The sequence below is a fragment of the Etheostoma spectabile genome, chromosome 8 (genome assembly GCF_008692095.1).
Source record: "Etheostoma spectabile isolate EspeVRDwgs_2016 chromosome 8, UIUC_Espe_1.0, whole genome shotgun sequence".
NCBI lineage: Eukaryota > Metazoa > Chordata > Actinopteri > Perciformes > Percidae > Etheostoma > Etheostoma spectabile.
In genome coordinates, this window is record NC_045740.1 from 23,305,982 (window position 1) to 23,324,025 (window position 18,044).

Sequence of the window (18,044 nt, forward strand, 5' to 3'; positions counted from 1 at the left end):
ATCGTTCCCTCACTCCAAGAGCACTAAGCTTTTGTTTCCCTTCCCGTTGCCATAGTTACCGTTGGCAATTTCACATCAGAGCCACATGCCCTGCTGACCGACAACTAGCTACAACCCGAGGCACTCGCCTACACAAACACACACACACACACACACACACACACACACACCACACACACACACACACACACCATACATACACACACAGACACACGTACACACACACAAAAACGCCAGTTTGCTCTGTTGATCAGCTGTTAGCTACTGAAAAGCCTTGAGGGAGCAGCCTACACACACCAAAACTTCATCACTATGTTCCTCTTCAGCAGCTTTAACTTGGCACAAATCTTTTTATTTTTCTACATCATGAACATGCTGTATATTATACATTCAAATCAAGGAAATGGAACACAAAGTACAAAGTGCCTGGACTGAACTGAACTGCTGATTGATGTATCAAATCTACAGCATAGTAAGTGTCATTTACATTAATATAATCAACTCTGGTTTAGGTTGTGACTGTGCTCAATAATTTAGATTCATAACTAATCATTTTTGTTATAGTCTATCTTATCCTGTGCAGGGTTGTCATAGACTGGAGCCAGTCCCAGCCCCCTTTGAGTTAGAAGGTGGGCTACACCGTTAGTAGGTTGTTAGTCTTTCACAGGAATAAATTAGCTCTCACAATCACAAAATGACATTTGTTCGTCCATGCAAAATAGGCAATATCGGAAGCTTGGTGACATAGTGACATTTTAGGGTTAATTGGTTTACTGCTGTTGGGTTACTGCTGTAGCTGGTGAGCTTTTAATGACATGGATTGTCTCTGATGACATTATGTCTTACATGGATTCAAGGTTTTCTAAACAAAACGTATCAAAAGATGGAGCAAATCCGACCTTTCGTGAGTTGGGGAGGGCAATGTTCCATGACACATAACAACATATACAGTGAAAAAAGGGTATTTTACAAGAACTTTGAAAGTACCATGAGGCTTACCAGTTTCAAATGAAGGCAACGGCTGTGTTGTTTTTCTGACAACACGTGCAGTGGTTAGTTTGTGTCTTCTTCTGCACACTGTTGGACGTCCCGGTGTTGGAACCCTCTTCAGTGAAATACAGCCACCCTGTACACTGTTGGCCTATGAGCATTTTAACCCTGTTTAACCCAGCTACTAGTTAACGTTAGGCTAACGTTTCCTGCTGCCAAGTGTACTGTTAACTAGTGTCATGCTTCGGTTGCCTGCAACGTTCGTCTCAGAGCGTCAGACAGCAGCACAGGCATTTCAGTGGCACCAAAATGAGGCTCCGAAAATCGCATTGCTATTCAGTCCAGTTGTTTAGGCACCGGTGCCGTATTAGCACCGAGTTTCGGTACCCAGCCTTAATATTAACAGCCTCCTTTGTAGAACAGTTTCTACTCTGATAGAGGAGGTTAAATAAAAGTGAATAGTGCAACATACCTAATGAGCGACGATAGCTTTCTCCATTTTGGACCCTCCGGCTCTCTGTCTCTCTGAAAATGGCTTGTTAATTTCACCGCCTCAAACGGATCAACTAATATATTGGAATGAATTGATTTTGCTGTGAAATTTCACTGCTTCAAATCCTGATGTGAACCCTTACCCCATCATACAGGCCTTTAACCTGTATGTCTTTGGACTGTAGCAGCAATTACTTAGAAGAAGCCCAGGCAGAGAGGAAATGCAAACTCCACACAGAGAGGTCGCAGCTAGCCACTAGACAGAATCTTTAAACCCAGCACCTTCTTGTTAACCAATGAGACACTGTGCTGCCCAGAAATTAATAATACTGTATGTTGAAAGAAAGATTTAGGGTTCCCACACTAATAACAATTTACTTTTCATTATTTAAAAAAGCATTGAATTTTGGAGGAAATGCATGTTCACTCAGTTATTCAAAAATTGTAATGACTGCAAAACTCATAATTCAGCATTTTGCTAAACACTTATGCTATTGAATTATTGCACATATACCGGTTTCCTTTGCCTTTTTCTGGTCCTGTATTCCATATTAACTGGAATGTCAAGTTTTTCTTTTTTTTTTAACAAGTGTGTTTGTTCATTTTTAGAGAAGATAATCACACTACAAAAAATAATACAGGTGCAAATCAGAACTGACACAGAAAGGCTCATCTTCAATTACATAAAAAAACATGACAGGGTTGTAACATGCGATAGTTGGCAAAGTAGATCAACATAAAAGATCCTTAAAATCACCTGTGGTCCAAAAGTTAACCTATCCCGGAGTTGGCCTGAAGAGAGAAGCCCTTCAAATAAAACTAAGCAAAGACAAGCAGACATATACTTAATACATAGCAATACTCATTTGTTGATGGTTGACATTTACAGAGAACATGCCTCCAATGCTTTCCTCCCCTGTAAAAACACCATAAAAGATCTCCACATATTGTCAAAAACAAGATATATACCCTTTAACTTAAAAGTAAGTTTTTCCAGTGCAAGACAGTCTGACAGTCCTGTAAGCCAGACATTAACACTTGGTTTGTTAGTGGATTTCCAGGATTTAGCTATGGTATATTTAGCTTGTAAGATGCAGAAAGTAATCATAGATTTGTTTGCCTTAGTGAGATTATGATTCACAGGAAAAATGCCCAAGACACACAGTTTGGCGTCTAATAATAGACTTATATCTGTGACATGTAAAGTCATATCCATCACTTCCATCCAAAAAGCCTGGATTTGTGGGCAGTCCCATAGGCAGTGATATCATGTGCCCTTTCTACCAGATTTGTAGCATGTATCAGGATTATTAGGGCTGAATTTATTTAACTGAGTTGGTGTTATATAAGTTCTCATTATCCGCTTAGTAATTTAAAATGGGTATTTATTGTTTGTCTTTGAGATTTTAAGCAAATCTTCTGCCAGTCCTCAGTTGAGATAGCAGATTAAATCTTCACACCATGCCTTTTACTCTCTGCGGAGACCTTTGATCCCCCCACGATTATTGCATAAAAACTTGACGTCAATCCCCTCTCAGGGTGTTGCTTTGTTGCTATTTCGTCAACACAGCTATGAGTAGGTAGAGATAAAGATTTCTTTATTTTAAATGTATAGCTTCTTATCTGCAGGTATTTAAAAAAAAATGTTTTGGTTGGATGTCATACTTTTGTCTCAAATCTTCAAACGACATGAGAATTTTGTTGTTAAATAAATCTGCAATTTTACTTAGGCCTTTGTCTGTCCAAGATTTGAAGCCCAAATCTTGTTTGCCAGGAGTAAAAGCGCTGTTACCCCAGATTGGTGTAAATAGAGATACCACAGGTATCTCACCAATATGTTTATGAACCTCATAGCATAATCAAGTTTTTAACAAAGAGATTATGTGTTAATCCTTTAGTCCTTTTAATTTAACTGAATATAAATATGAGTTGAGTGGTAGAGGAGATGTCATGTTTCTTTCCAAACTCATCCAGGAACGTGGCTTTTCTTGTGAGAACCAACAAGAGGCAGTAGTAAGTTGGGCAGCCCAATAGTACCATTTGAGGTTTGGGAGTTTCAAGCCTCCTCCATCATAGGGGAGATAAAGCAAAGAGAAGCGAAGTCTAGCCCGTCTGCTGTTCCAAATGAAATTCCAAACTATGCTTTTCATCTTTGAAAAAAAATGAATTGGAGGACCAAGAGGAATGGAATGAAAGAGGTAAAGAAATTTGCGGAAAAACATTCATTTTAAGTGTATTGATACGCCCTATCATGGAAATTGGTAAGGTGGACCATCTATTAATAGATTCAGAAACTGATTCTATTACTGGATTATAATTTGCCTCTACTAAATCATCAATTTTAGGGGTAATTCTAATACCAAAATAAATGAAGCTATCTCTAACTATTTTGAATGGTGTTTGAATTGTGGGGATTTACTCTTTCACAATACTTAAGGAAAAGAATAGCAGATTTGTATTCCTTAATTTTGTAACCAGAAAGCTTACTAAAAGAAGTAGTGGTCTCAAACCACCAAAGTGATGTAGCAAATGTTCTAGGTGGGATAAAAAAAAATCCCACTATCATTCGCGAATAGGCCTACTTTGTTGTCAGTCTCTTTTATTTAATGACAGTAACATTTTGATTACTCCTAATTGCAATAGCTAAGGGCTCAATTGCCAACACAAACAGAAGAGGTGAAAGGGGACATCCTTGATATAGTATTGTTAGTTAATACTGATGCAACCGAATTATTTTATAAGTTTGTTCTTAAAATTTTTATAGATGTCGATAGGCAGCCCATCCGGGCCAGGGGCCTTTCCCCCTTTCATTTTGTCAATTGCTTCAGAAATTTTGGCTGATGTGATAGGGAAATCTAAATCAGCTTTAGCTACTTCACTAAGTGAAGGGAGTGTTAACTGATCAAGATAACCTGTTATATTTTGCTTATAGAATTGCTAATTTTCAATGTTTTTCTCTATTTGTTATCACCAGTTATTCCTAATTCAAGTTCCTTTATATCCCTTTCCAGCTTCAATATCTCTAGATATTATTTATGTGATTTATTTCTTGTGTATCCCATCATTTGACCCCTAATAAAAGCTTTGAAAGCTTCCCATCTTATTGAGGCAGATGTTTCTGTTGTGTTCCACTGAAAATAGTCATCAATAATTTTCCAATCATAGCCAAGAAATTTGGGATTTTGTAACCACTGTGGCTTTAGGCGCCCAAGGGAAGACCCTGGACAACCAAAAAAGCTGAGTAATTAAGCAGAAGTAGAGGAAGGTCAGAAATGACTTGTATATACAACTACTAACATTAGGAGCAAGCGATCTGGACAGATGAAAGTATTCAATGCGACTGTAAGTATTATGTGTAGCTGAATGACAAGAGAACTCTTTTTTGCAGGGTTTTCCACGCTCCAAATATTAATTAGGTTAAGTTCCTGCATAAACTGATGAATTAATTTCCTGCCTCTTGCATGAGTTAGATCTATGCCTGAAGAGCGCTCAAGTTTTGGGTCCAGGGTGCAGTTAAAATCACCCCCAATTATTATGACACCCTGTAGAGAAGAAATTTGCAAAACTACATTATTATAAAAGTTTGGGTCGTCATAATTAGGATCACATAGATTCACAAGAATCAAGTCTTTGTCTATTAACGAGGCTTGTATAATAATGAATCTGCCCGCTGGATCCAAAACAGTCTTTTGTTTACGAAGAGGAATCGACTTATGAACAAGCACTGCAATTCCCCTGGCATGTGATGAAAAAGAGCATGTGATTACTTGACCTGGCCATCTTTTCTTTAAACGGCCTGTTTCATTCGAAAGCAGGTGTGTTTCTTGTAAGAAAACTGGTTTTGGATGATATTGCTTGAGCCTTTTCATAACCTGTTTCACTTTAACTAGTTTCCTTAGGTCTCTAACATTCCAGGAGATTATCTTAAGGTCTAAATTTCTATCTGTTTATTAACACTGTGATTATGGCATGGCCCTGTTGATAACATTTTGCCTTTCCTGTAAAAAAAAATGCACCTTAAATTTCAACAAAGAGAACATAAAAACACTCATAACAACACAAAAAAACTCGTAACCCTTCCCGCCCCTGTGAACTGATTTACACAGATACCTCTCCTCATTTGTAGCAACTTCGTTATGCTCACTGATCCTTTAAAAGGAGCTAGCAAAATGAATAAGCAACAATACGTTCTCACAAACTATATAGGTAAATCGCTCCGACCCTGTAAATAATGATATATCATCCAGCTCTCCCTTGTGTCAAATGTGCAACATGTAAACATCCAAATCAGATTTGCTTGTGTTCAGGAGCATTGTGGCAATGCTCTTAGTTGTCCCTCCAAGTAGTATAGGTGTGTTTAATATTGTGTATTCTTGTGATTGCTTAGCATTCATGATGCCGGTCGTTGGTCACCCGTCTTTCTACTGACGAACCCGCTGAATGAAGACTTCCACCTCTTCTGGCGTGTGGAACAGGTGTCTGCTGCCCTCGTGAAAGATCCTCATCTTTGCTGGAAATGTAAGTCCAAAGTCCAGGTCTAATTCCCGGAGCTTCTGCTTCACACCGTTATGTTGTCTCCGTTATTTCTGTACCTCCACAGACAGGTCTGGAAAGAACATGACTGGGTGCTCCCAATACATCACTTTTCCTTTTCGTTGAGCTGCTCTCATTACTTGAACCTTGCCATGATAGTTAAGAAACTTAATGATAAGTGTGTGTGTGTGGTGGGGGGGCGGGGGGGCTCAGACCCTGTCGTCCGGGCAGCCGGTTATAGCCGATAATAACGGGACTTGGAAACGTGTCCGGTTCGAGGATCTCCGGCAGCCAGGTTTGAAGGAATGCTATTACTTCAGTTTTCTCGGGCAACCAATCAGCTGTAGGTTAAATTTTCGGTGTCTGTTTTTGAGGTCGTCGAGTTTTAATGTTAGCTCTTGAATTTTCTGTTGAAGGACTTTTCCTTGTCAGTTAGCGCTGAAATGTCATCTTCAGCTTTGCTAATGCGGGGTTCTGCCGACGTTAGCCTCTCTTAAAAAGCACCAATTGCTTCTTTTATCTCTTGGTTAGACGAGACGACCTCACACAGCTGAACAGAGAAGTCAGCTCTCAATAAATGAGAGCCGACTCAAAATGTTAGCCCCCTCGGCTAGGTGGCCTGCCTTAGCATCTTCTGAGTCTACCTCGCCATCCACCGAGGTGTGGTCCATGCTACCATCGTCGTTGTCATTGCCACCCGTTGCTGTTGTGATCTGGTTGGCAGTTTCTCTTTCTAGGCATTTTTATTCACAACATGAACAATAAGCAATTATTAAATTAAACTAGTTGGTTGAGTGCTAAATAGGGCATACAGGATCGGAGGTCAAAAACCTGCCGCCTCTCAGGTAGACGCCATAACCGGAAGTCCAACTGGAATGTCAAGTTTACTACCTACCATGTTACGGATAATCTCCATACATGTAATACATAAATTCAAAGCTGGAGCTGAAAATATTCAAGCACTCTGTGTGGTATTCAGAAGTGAATAAATCAGAATTAAAAAAAATACATAATGAACAAAATAACAAGGTTTAACTGTGAAATCTAAAGACACATTTTGTGCCGAAATTTTTACAAACCTAATCTATGTTAACATATCTGTAGGCAACAGGAAAAGATTATGGTATTAGAAACGTTCTGGTCTCTGTTTGTAGTCTGAGGAGTATTGACCAATCACGTTTGAGCGGCCTTTGAGGTGGAATGCAATGGCCTGGTCTGACAACCATTTAGCTTTGATTATTTATTTATTTAATTTTTTTATACTCTGCATTCATATGCAGATAATTATAGAGATGTTGTCCCTCAACTCCAGCTCCATTATCGCGTCTCAAGTTGGTAATTGGGCCTGGCGCATGAAAGAGGTAGTCTTGGCCCCAAAAATCCATTATCCATTATTTGGATATCTGCTGAACCCCAGAAATATTGGCTGTTGGCCCCAGAAGCTAAATTGCCATCAGACCAATAGCCAATGAGTTCTGATTCGTTTAAACCATAGACTATATCATTTTAAATCGTCAAATGTCTTATTAGTTGTCTTGTATATATGCAATAAACTAATTTTGACCCATGATGGATCCTACTTGCGGAACCTTATATCACTAACTTGGCATTCATAATAGAGCCTTTAACCGAGACTATGCAGTGCCAGAACAACGTTAAAAGAACACTCACAAATGCTGCCACATCCTACTGGGCTCAGCATGCCAGGGCTCATGCCAGATGGTCAAGACATCATGAGTTTGGATCTGGCTCACAATATATACTGTCTGCAAAGCAACATAGACAACAAAGAAAATCCTCTGTTCGTTCTTTGCTAGAAGAGCCAGCATGGCGGACGTGGCCTTAAAAGCACTTTAACTTTTCCATCCTCCCTTCAGTCTTCTGTTTATTTCTGCCTCCCTTTTATTGTCCTCTTCTGTCCACCTCCCTAGAGTTAAAATAAACAGCATGGAGAAGCACCAGAAATGGGTTTGACTCTTCATGATTCGAACGCTAACATATTATCTCTGTGTTCAGCCTTTTCTCCTCAATCTGCCATTTTCTTACCCACTGATTTCTCTCCTGTTTCCACCTGTTGCATGAAAACAAATGGCTCTTCTTTTCTCCTGTCCCTTTCTCCAGTGCAGGGATGGGCAACTGGCGGCCCCCGGGCTGCATGTGGCCCTCGTCCTCACTCAGTAAAGCCCGCAAATCAATTTCCAAATTAGAATTTTTGGTGTTGAGAGCAAGCAGCCCAATACATTACAATTGTAATTATATACTGTCCACTGTTAGAGGGCGCTCCCTTTAAAGGCAAGGGGTTTGTTGCCAAGCAACTGCGGACTCGTCAGGTCTTGACCGGCAATGACACACGGCGCGAAGAAAGGCATAAGCGTCCAAAAAAGAAAACTGGACCAAGAGAATCGTGTCTTCCAGGCAAGATGTGATATAAGATTCATTTTTTTATGGAATTCAAAAGCAAACCAATGTGCTTAGTGTGCCCGGAAACAAAATCTGAAAATCGTTGTACCATTATTGAATGTTGATTTTTGTCATTGCAATGAAATAAATGTGTACCACTAAGTAATGTGGATGTTTTGTTGCTGTGTTAAGTTCATTAAAATAACAGAAGCACTACTAAATCCATTTGAATATGAAAAATAGAGACGCTGAAAAAATAAACGTTGATTACCGGTATATATTTAGTTGTTTTCAGTCATTTAGTAGCTTTACTAGTAGCTAATGGAATGATAAGGGTTACAGTATCCTACTGGTGGTAAACAGTCACAATCTGGCCCTCAGGTAGTGATGATTAACATTTTGTGGCCCTTTCTATAATCAATGATACCCATCCGTGCTCAATTATATCTCCTCCTCCACTTCTCTCTCCATCTGCCAGTTTTTCTCCTATCCCATAATCCCTCTATCCTTACCTCCACCCAGTTTCCATCCACCTCATGGAAGAGAACACAGAAGGGGTCCGACTTGGAGGCTACATCTCGGTCCAGCAGGCTGGTTGCGGTGACGGACAACTCCACCCGAGTTATGCAGTGTTGAGGTGCGACACTACGTGCCTGGCCTTCGGTAGCCGAGCCTAGAGTGTATGCCATGGTCTGAGGTCACAATGAATTACCCTGGAGGAAAGAAAACAGAGAAATAAATAGAATAAACTTCAGTTTCATACATGCCCACACACTGGCTGTGTCTTGGCACTTGGTGCTAAGAGCTACAATGTGAACATTCTCATGTTTAACAGGAACAATGTTCATTATGTCCACCATCTGAGTTTAGTGTGTTAGCAAACTAATATATGCTAATTTTTAGTATTAAGCACAAGGTTTTGCATGTATTTGGTCATAAACACAAGTATTGGATTAGCTGTAACAATTATTTTCATTGGTGAAACTTTTGTCTATTTAACATCACAGTAAACAAGGAAAATGGCCATCACAATGTCCTAGAGCTTAAGATTATGTCATATAATGCTTTGTTTTGTGTGACCAACAGCCCCAAACACAAACATATTCACTTTACTTCTATGTTAGGAATATAGGCTGCACACTCTCAAATTTATGAACCTGGAACCATCAGATTTGGCATTGTTGCTTGAAAAATGATTAATTGATTATAAAAATACTTGGCAATTCATTTGCTTTTGATCAGTTAGTTGACTGATCGTTAAAGCTCTATGTTGGACATGTGATATATTTGACCTGATGATGGCGCTGGTTCAAGTGACATGAGAGCTGATAACCAGGGACACGTTCAATCTCAAAACGGTTTGCACCGTTTTGCTACAGTTTCCGTGTTGAACGACATGTTTCCTTAAAACAGAGTGAAACGGTGTGCAATCGGCTTTGTGTATGTTTTCTCTCATTTGGGGGGTGTATCAGAGTTACCAAATCAGCAGCAATGTGTATGTGAACTTGAGGTAATTAAAATGCTGATCACATGCAGTTGGCACTCCCGTTTCAGTTTAAAAGGCAACTATTGTATAGCATTTTTAGGATAGGCCCAATACTTTGTCGCAGCCTCTGCTGCTGTTTTAGTAGTTGCAGCTGGAGCTACTGCAACTGAGTATGTCACAGCACTTTATACCGTTAAAAACAAAGAATTATGAAACAAATGCTACACAAAAATACTACATAAAAGGACATTTCCCAGCAAAGTGACCCACAATTGGGGAGAAATTACCAGTATTGGCCACCAAGATTACAGCTATCTCAAGTTAGCATGCAGTTACCTAAGTTATAAGGTTAACATTAGATTGTGATGAAAAGAACCAGCACTTTCTACAGTCAAAACTCGCAGACAAAGGCTTCAATACCAAACACTACCCAATCGGTTTGTTTCAGCAGTAATGCAACCAGAAATTGGGGAGAATTCAACAAATTGGCAGCCAAGATGATATCTTTTACTGCTGCTAGCATATAGCTACTATAGTTAGCAGTGGACACCAATAGAATTTAGCAGAATTTTCTATAGTAAAAAATTCAACCAAATACTACATAACCTGAAATGTTTCAGAAGTAATGCAACCAAAAATTGGGGAGCCAAGATGACATCTTTTACTGCCGTTAGCATGTGGCTACATGGGACAATGTTAACACTGCACAGTAGCTTAATAAACCCTCTACTCCTGCCTACCTGGAGCAGATGACCAATCATAGAAGACCAGTTTAGAGTTAAAGTAAAACTTAAAAGTAAGAGTAAAACTTAAACGAGAGTAGAAAATACTGTTGAAACCGGAGCATTCAGAACAGTTGGAAATCAGGGGATTTCTTTAAAATACGTTTACCTCATTATTTGGAAAATTATAACATTAAAAATATGACACAAAATAGAGAAAAGCATGAAATGTCCACTTTAAATAAATATTTTGCTACATTTTGTAGGGGCTGAACATGCCATCTCTCTCTCTCTCTCTCTCTCTCTTGTTTATTTCCTGTTATATTTAAAGCTTTATTGCAGACACAGGTCCATATTACATATCATACAGTACTAAAAGTATAAAAAGGAGATACAAACACACAAAACAATTTCATATTCGCCTATAGCATATACAGCCTATTGCACCAATGTTGTATTAATCTTGAAGTGTATCTATAACACCTTTTTAGAGGACTGACTTAGGCTTCAATTATATAGGCTTATAATTATATAATTATATTCTCTGACTTGTCCAGACAACACATAAAACTAAACATCAGTTGTCTTAAGAGTGTCTTACAGGTTGGCACTCTAGTGGACACAAGCAGCTGACTGGCACTGTGCGACCTAGGGACACGAAGCTGCAGCTTCATTGCATCGTTGTATGCTACCTTGAGCTTCTGCATGCTCTTTTTCTTACAGTTAGACCACAGTTGAGCAGTATATTTTCTCCGGATTTCACTTAGCGCCACCAAAGATGCTTATGATTGGTTTTGAAGAAATGTCAATAAAACAGAGCACATTTTTTCTCCCATCCCGGAATGCTGTGTGGACTCGCCAGACACCCCGGCTGCAGCGCTGCTGTGAAGCAAGGTGTGGCTGACTAATGTTTAAGATGTCTTAACATGAATCCAACACATTATTAGCAAATATAAACCTATTTGTGAAAAAGAACACATTGATGATAGGCTTAGTGACCTATAGGTAAGGCAGTCACTAAGGTAGCCATCTACAGACACATGTAATCCAAAGGAATCATTGCACATTTAACATCCAAACATGATATATCAAATCTTGCCTACACTAATTTTAATAGCTTAGTATTCTATGCAGTAAAAGGTATGTAGAAAGGATTATTCTAGGCCCAGTTCAATATGCAACTTCATTTATTCATAACACGAGCATACTGTCTCCCAATGGTAATCCTAAAGCTGTTGACGCCAAAACCTTCTGAACCAACTCCGCTTGGAATGATTTACTGCAGCTGCAAACCACCTGGACCTGCTATTAAGACCACATCATGTCTCTTTTAGCGTGCCATTATATAAAGCCCATTTACACTTTGTGTGTAGGAGAGTGTAGCAGCACTACGTGTTTGAGTGCATCACAGGTGCATGGATAGCAGTATGATACACAAACTAGCCAAACTCCAGGCAGCCATAGGCCTGGCAGTCTTGATAAGGTGTTTGGGTGGAGGCTTACTACTGACCCTGCTGAAGACGTTCACAGCCAGTCACAGTTCACATCCACACCTGAGTCCCCTCTTTGCTGGAGGACAGAGCATAAGAGAGAGAGGAGGCTAAGTGTAAGTGACTGACGAGCAACACAGCACGGAGGCTGTTTCCTACTTGTTAATAGCAGATTGAGCTCTGCACATTAGGTCTAATTACACGTCATGACTGCCATATTCGTGCCAATGGCCAAATAGAAATGAAGCTTCTAGACTGTAACCAGTAATCATTTCGAGATGTGGTCATTTAAATTGAAAAAAAAAAAAAAACAACCCCCAAAACATCTTTTTGAAATTTCAAAAAAAACACTAAAGCAGAAACTCTAGCGTTAATAAATTATGAACTGGAACCAAGATTTGGCATTGTTGCTGGAAAAAATGATTAATTGATTACTAAAAATACTTGGCAATTATTTGCTTTGATCGCGTAGTGGACGGATCGTTAAAGCTATTGTTGGACATGTGATGATTTTGACCTGATGATGCGTGGTTCATTGTGACCTGAGAGCTGAATAACCAGGAACAGTTCAATCTCAAAACGGTTTGCACGCTTTTGCTACAGTTTCAGTGTGAACGAAGTTTCCTTAAACAGAGTGAAAAACGTTGTGCATGGCTTTGTGTATGTTCCGTCTCTCAGTTGGGGGGGGTATCAGAGTTAAAAAATCAGCAGCTAATGGGATGTGAACTGAAGGTACTCGTAATCAATGTGATCCACATGCAGTGTTGGCACTCCAGTTTCAGTTTAAAAGGCACTATTGTATAGAATTTTGGATGAGGACCCACTCTTTGTCGCAGCCCTCTGCTGCTGTTTTAGTAGTTGCAGCTGGAGCTTACTGACAACGGGAGTAATGTCACAGCAATTGCTATCGTTAAAAACAAAGAAGTAGAAACAAAGCTACACAAAAATACTACATTAAAAGGACATTACACGCAAAGTGACCCACAATTGGTGCAGAAATTACCAGTATTGGCCACCAAGATTACAGCTATCTAAGTAGCATGCAGTTACCCCAAGTATAAGGTAACATTAGATTGTGGATGAAAAAAACCAGCACTTCTCTACAGTCAAAACTCCCGCCAGGAACCAAAGGCCTTCATACCAAACATCCCAAGCGGTTGTTGCAGGCAGCTAATGCAACCAGAAATTGGGGAAGATTTCAACAAAGGCAGCCAAGCTGAATCTTTTACTGCTGCTAGCATATAGCTACTATAGTTAGCATGGACACCCAATAGAATTTAGCAGACAGAATTGTATAGTAAACCAACCTTCAACCAAATACTAACTACACACCTCGAAAGTTTCACGAAGTAATGGCAACCGAAATTGGGGAGCAAGATGAATCTGTTACTGCCCGTTAGCCTGTGGCTACAATGGGACAATGTTAACAATGCACAGTTTAGCTTATAAACCCTCTAATTCTGCCCTACCTGGAGCAGAGCGAGGACCAATCATAGGGCAAGGACAGTTAGGTTTAAAGTAAAACCTAAAAGTAAAGAGTACAAAACTTAAACGAGAGTAGAACAAATACTGTTGAAGCGGAGCCCGGTCAGCACAGGTGGAAATCAGGGGGATTCTTTAAAATAGTTACCTCATTATCTTGGAAAATTACTACATTAAAAAATCTGACACTAAAATAGAGAAACGCATGAATTGTCCACTTACTTTAAATAAAATCTTTTGCTACATTTTGTAGGGGGGCTAAAAATGCAATCTACCTCTCTCTCTCATCTCCCTCTCTTGTTTATGTCCTGTTACTATTTAACATCTTAAGCTTTATTGCAGACCAGGTCCATAGTACCTATTACAGTACTAAAGTATAAAAAAGGAGAACAAACACCAAAACAATTTCATATTAGCCTTCCCCATAGCATTAGCAGCCATTGCAACCAATGTTGTATTAACTCTTGAAGGTATCGCTAACAACATTTTTAGAGGACTGACTTAGGCTTAATTATATCGGCTTATAATTATATAATTATATTCTTGACTTGTCCAGACACACCATAATAAAACTAAACATCAGTTGTCTCTTACCGTCAGTCAGAAGAGGAGATGAGAGATTCAGCCGCCCTGTTGGGACTAAAAAAATGGCTTGCAACTGATGTACGTACACTTCTCTGAAGTTCTGTTCAGGAAAATTTAAACATTTTTCGGGGCGACGCGCAGCACATCTTGTTTAAAGCAGATAGACTTTCCTTAACAAGCCAGAGCGTAAAGTGTTCACTCTAATTCGCTTACTTTCTGGTACACATCTGCTCCCTCTGCCTTAGGCACCAAAACAAAAGGAGCCACACCAAAGGCGGCACGAGTGATACCAGCACAGCCCACGCCTGGCCGACTGTGAAAGCATTGATCCATGGGAGAACCAAGAGAGCAGAGACACGAACCTCCACTCCCTGTCTCACACGTACAGCACCCCTCAACCTCCCAACCCGAAACCTTATGAGGATTCATCACTGTCATACTGATTGTCTCACACACCCTTTCCCTTATTTCCCCATCAATTATCGCAACCCCTTCCCTACCCCACCAGGCTCAACCAAGGGCAAAAGTAGAAAACGCCAAGAACCCAATACCAGGAGGTCATGGAAACTACTTCCCCCCGGATGATAAGGACGCTTGATGTGCAAATCTGGCAAGCACTATCTGTATGTGAGGGCCTCTGGCGCAGGACTAGTGATACTAATGACTCTTTTCAGACAAGACCGGGACTGTGGATTCACTTCTTCCTCACTTGGTTGGAGAGGTTAATAGGAAAACGATGGTGAAGAAGAACTTCCTTCGCAAAACTTAGGCAAAATTAGCATCAATTCCTCGTCAGCTACAGCTGTCCCAAAAAGGAAAAACACATAAAACTAGACTTACTAAACGTCCGGTCTTTGGCAGCCGAAAATCATTTTAATCAATGAGTTAGTACTAAGACAATCTAGATTTTATGTTTTAACTGAAACCTGGTTAACCTTAATAACAGCGCGCTGTTCTCATCGAGCTCAGCTCCCTAACTTCAGTTATTATGAGGAGAAATAGGTGAAGAAGAAAGCGAGGTCGGACAACAGGCGCCATTTGTTTCATGATCAGTCCACTGTAAGCAATTGTTATGGAAATTGTTTCTTTTTAATATGTTTCTTCAATTTAAGTCTTCCTCAGCGATGTTTTCTAAAAATACACGGCCACCTAAAAAATTGTTGCAACCGTCATTGATGCCATTCACTGACCTGTTGTACTATATCGGCATTAACTTTATGTTGTAATTCATTGCTGGTGATTTTAACATTCAGTTGACAGCCCCAGGACAGGGTGACCAAAGAGCTTGTGTGTTTTGAGACTATATGCGAATGATCAGGCATGTGACGGAGCCCCCACCAATAAGGGGCAACACTCCCGGACTTGATTGTCTCCAAAGGTATGAACATTTCCAAGGTTTGTGGTGACGGCGTTGCTCCTCAGAATCATTCCTGTGTTTTCTTTAACGGAACTATATCTATGCCCAAAAGTGTCCAAACAAAGATAATACAAAAAGGTATATCACGAAAAACACAGTGACACAATTGATCCAGCTTTTCTCCTCCACACCAGCATCTAGGGATCAGTCAGTGAGCGTAGATAATTTCAAACTGTAAAATACAAATGTTATTGATGCAATTGCTCCACTACGGTTCAAGTTGTAGCTGTACAGAAAGATCTCCTGGAGAAATGTCATTACGGTGCGAAACAGAAAAAAGGAGAGTGTAGGAAGCGAACGAAGGTGGCGAAAAAACAAACCTTCCGGTGCCATTTAACTCCTTAAAGAGAGACTTGCATTTTAATGGACAAACGGAGGATGCAAAAGGTCCTTGTTCTGATATTATCTCTAGGAAAATAATAATTCCCGTGTTGTTTGCTACTGTTGATAGGCTTAACAAACCCTCAGTACAGTAGCATCGGAACTTTTATTACAAGGCCTGCAATGACTTGCCTCCCTTCTTCAAAAGACAAAATTCAAAAGCTTAAACAACCACAGTCAGTTCGCCTCCATATCAATCCAGGATATGGTGTTGTTCACACAGTGTTCAAGCTCAAACTAACATAGTTCCAATATGACTAGAATAGTCACCTCACGACAAACCATACAAACCTGCGAGGACATTTTAGTCAACCCTCTCGAAACCCTAGACTGTTGCGTTGATGGTCTAATCAAAGGGACTTTCAAATAATGTTTCACCAAGGTTTTGACTTCTGATCTTTACGATTGTGAACCATCTCTCTTTAGGATCTTTACACAGGCCCTGAAAACCTGCAGTAAGCAAGGGCACTCTTAAAAAAGAACAACCCTAGACAAGTCACTAAGGGAGCAAATATAGGCCAATATCAAACCTCAGCCGTTTTAAGTAACCAATCATTGACAAAAAGTAGTCCATTCAACAACTCAAACCATTTCTTGTGCACTAAGCAACCAGTGTTGATACCTTTCAGGCGGTTTCGACAACACCAACAGACTGAAACGGGCGCTTGTCAAAGTTCTTTAATGACTACCACCTAACACCAAGCTAATGGCATAATCCCATCTTATGTATTCTGATCTCAGTGCTCATTGGACACGGTCGACACGACATACCTAATAGACCGATTGGTTGGGGAAAACCTGGTTGGTCCTTTCTCGGCTCAGTCACTAAACTGGTGAATCCTACCTAAACGAATAGGAGATTACTTTGTGTTCGAGGTAATTAGCATATGACGCGTAACAATATGAAGTGCGGAGTTCCGCAAGGACTCATTCTTGGGGGCACCCCCCTCTTGTTTAAACTCTACATGCTTCCACTGGCGAGATTATGGAGAACCACAAAAACTAATTCCCTAGTTATGCGGAGACCACCACAATTTAATATATCAACCTTATCGCATGGGACTATAGTCCAATACAAAAACTGACTAAGGCAATCGACAATAAGGCGGGATGTGCCAGGAACTTTTGAAATTACATGAAGGAAATAAACTGAGGTGTTGTTTTTGGATGCAAGAGAGGAACGATTTAAAAGTCTGCGCTCAGCTCAAACAACACAATGTTAAAACAACAGACAAGCCAGAATCTTGGTGTGTCATGGACTCAGACCTGAACTTTAACAGCACATTAAGACAATTAACCAAAGCTAGCCCTACCTAACACCTTCGCAATCTATCAAGGGTTAAAGAATTAGCGGGCTAAACAGGATTTGGGAAAAACTTGTCATGCCTTTCTCTTCAGTAGACTTGACCACTGTATACGGGCGTCTTTTACAGGGCTCCTTAAACAAATCAATCAGGACAGCTGCAGCTGCTCCGAAAGCTGCTGCTCGAGTCCCTCACTAAGGCCCAAGAGACGGGATCACATTCACTCCAGTTCTGAAGTTTTACACTGGCTTCCGTGTCTCAAAGAACTGATTGTAAAAGCTACTCTTGTATTTAATAAATCACTCTTAACGGTTTTGAGGTACCAAAATATATTGCTGATTGCTACTCTACACTATGAAACAACCAGACATCTCAGAGGTCATTGGGACAGGTCTGCTTCTGTATCCAGAGTAGAGAATCAACAGGGTGAAGCAGCTTGCCGTTTTCTCATGCTCCTCATATCTGGAAAGAAACTCAGAAACCTGTAGATCCGCTGCTTACTCTCAGTTCTTTTAAACAAGGCCCTGAAGACCTTTCGAGTTGGATGCTGCCTTTCTTTAAATGAATTAATCTTCTTTTTTAAAATTATTATCTGCACTGTACGTTTATGATTTGTGTGTTATGGTATCTTTGTTTAACGGTCTATTCATGTGTTTTACCGGTTTTTACTGCTTGTTGTGATTTTTAACTGTTTTACTTGTGTTCTCTCATCTGTTACTGATCCTTTGTGTCAAAGCACTTTGAAATTGCATTGTTGCTGAA

The 18,044-nt window shown here is 40.0% G+C and overlaps 1 protein-coding gene across 2 annotated transcripts in view; it reads right to left on the bottom strand.

Moving 5' to 3' along the window:
• cpne2 (copine II) overlaps nucleotides 1–18,044 on the bottom strand; it is a 72,048-nt gene that overhangs the window by 49,527 nt on the left and 4,477 nt on the right. For both annotated transcript variants that reach the window (XM_032524147.1, XM_032524148.1), the window contains one exon: nucleotides 8,928–9,128. In XM_032524147.1, the coding sequence (XP_032380038.1) occupies nucleotides 8,928–9,104 (177 nt within the window). In that variant the 5' untranslated portion in view covers nucleotides 9,105–9,128. The remainder of the gene's footprint in view (nucleotides 1–8,927; nucleotides 9,129–18,044) is intronic.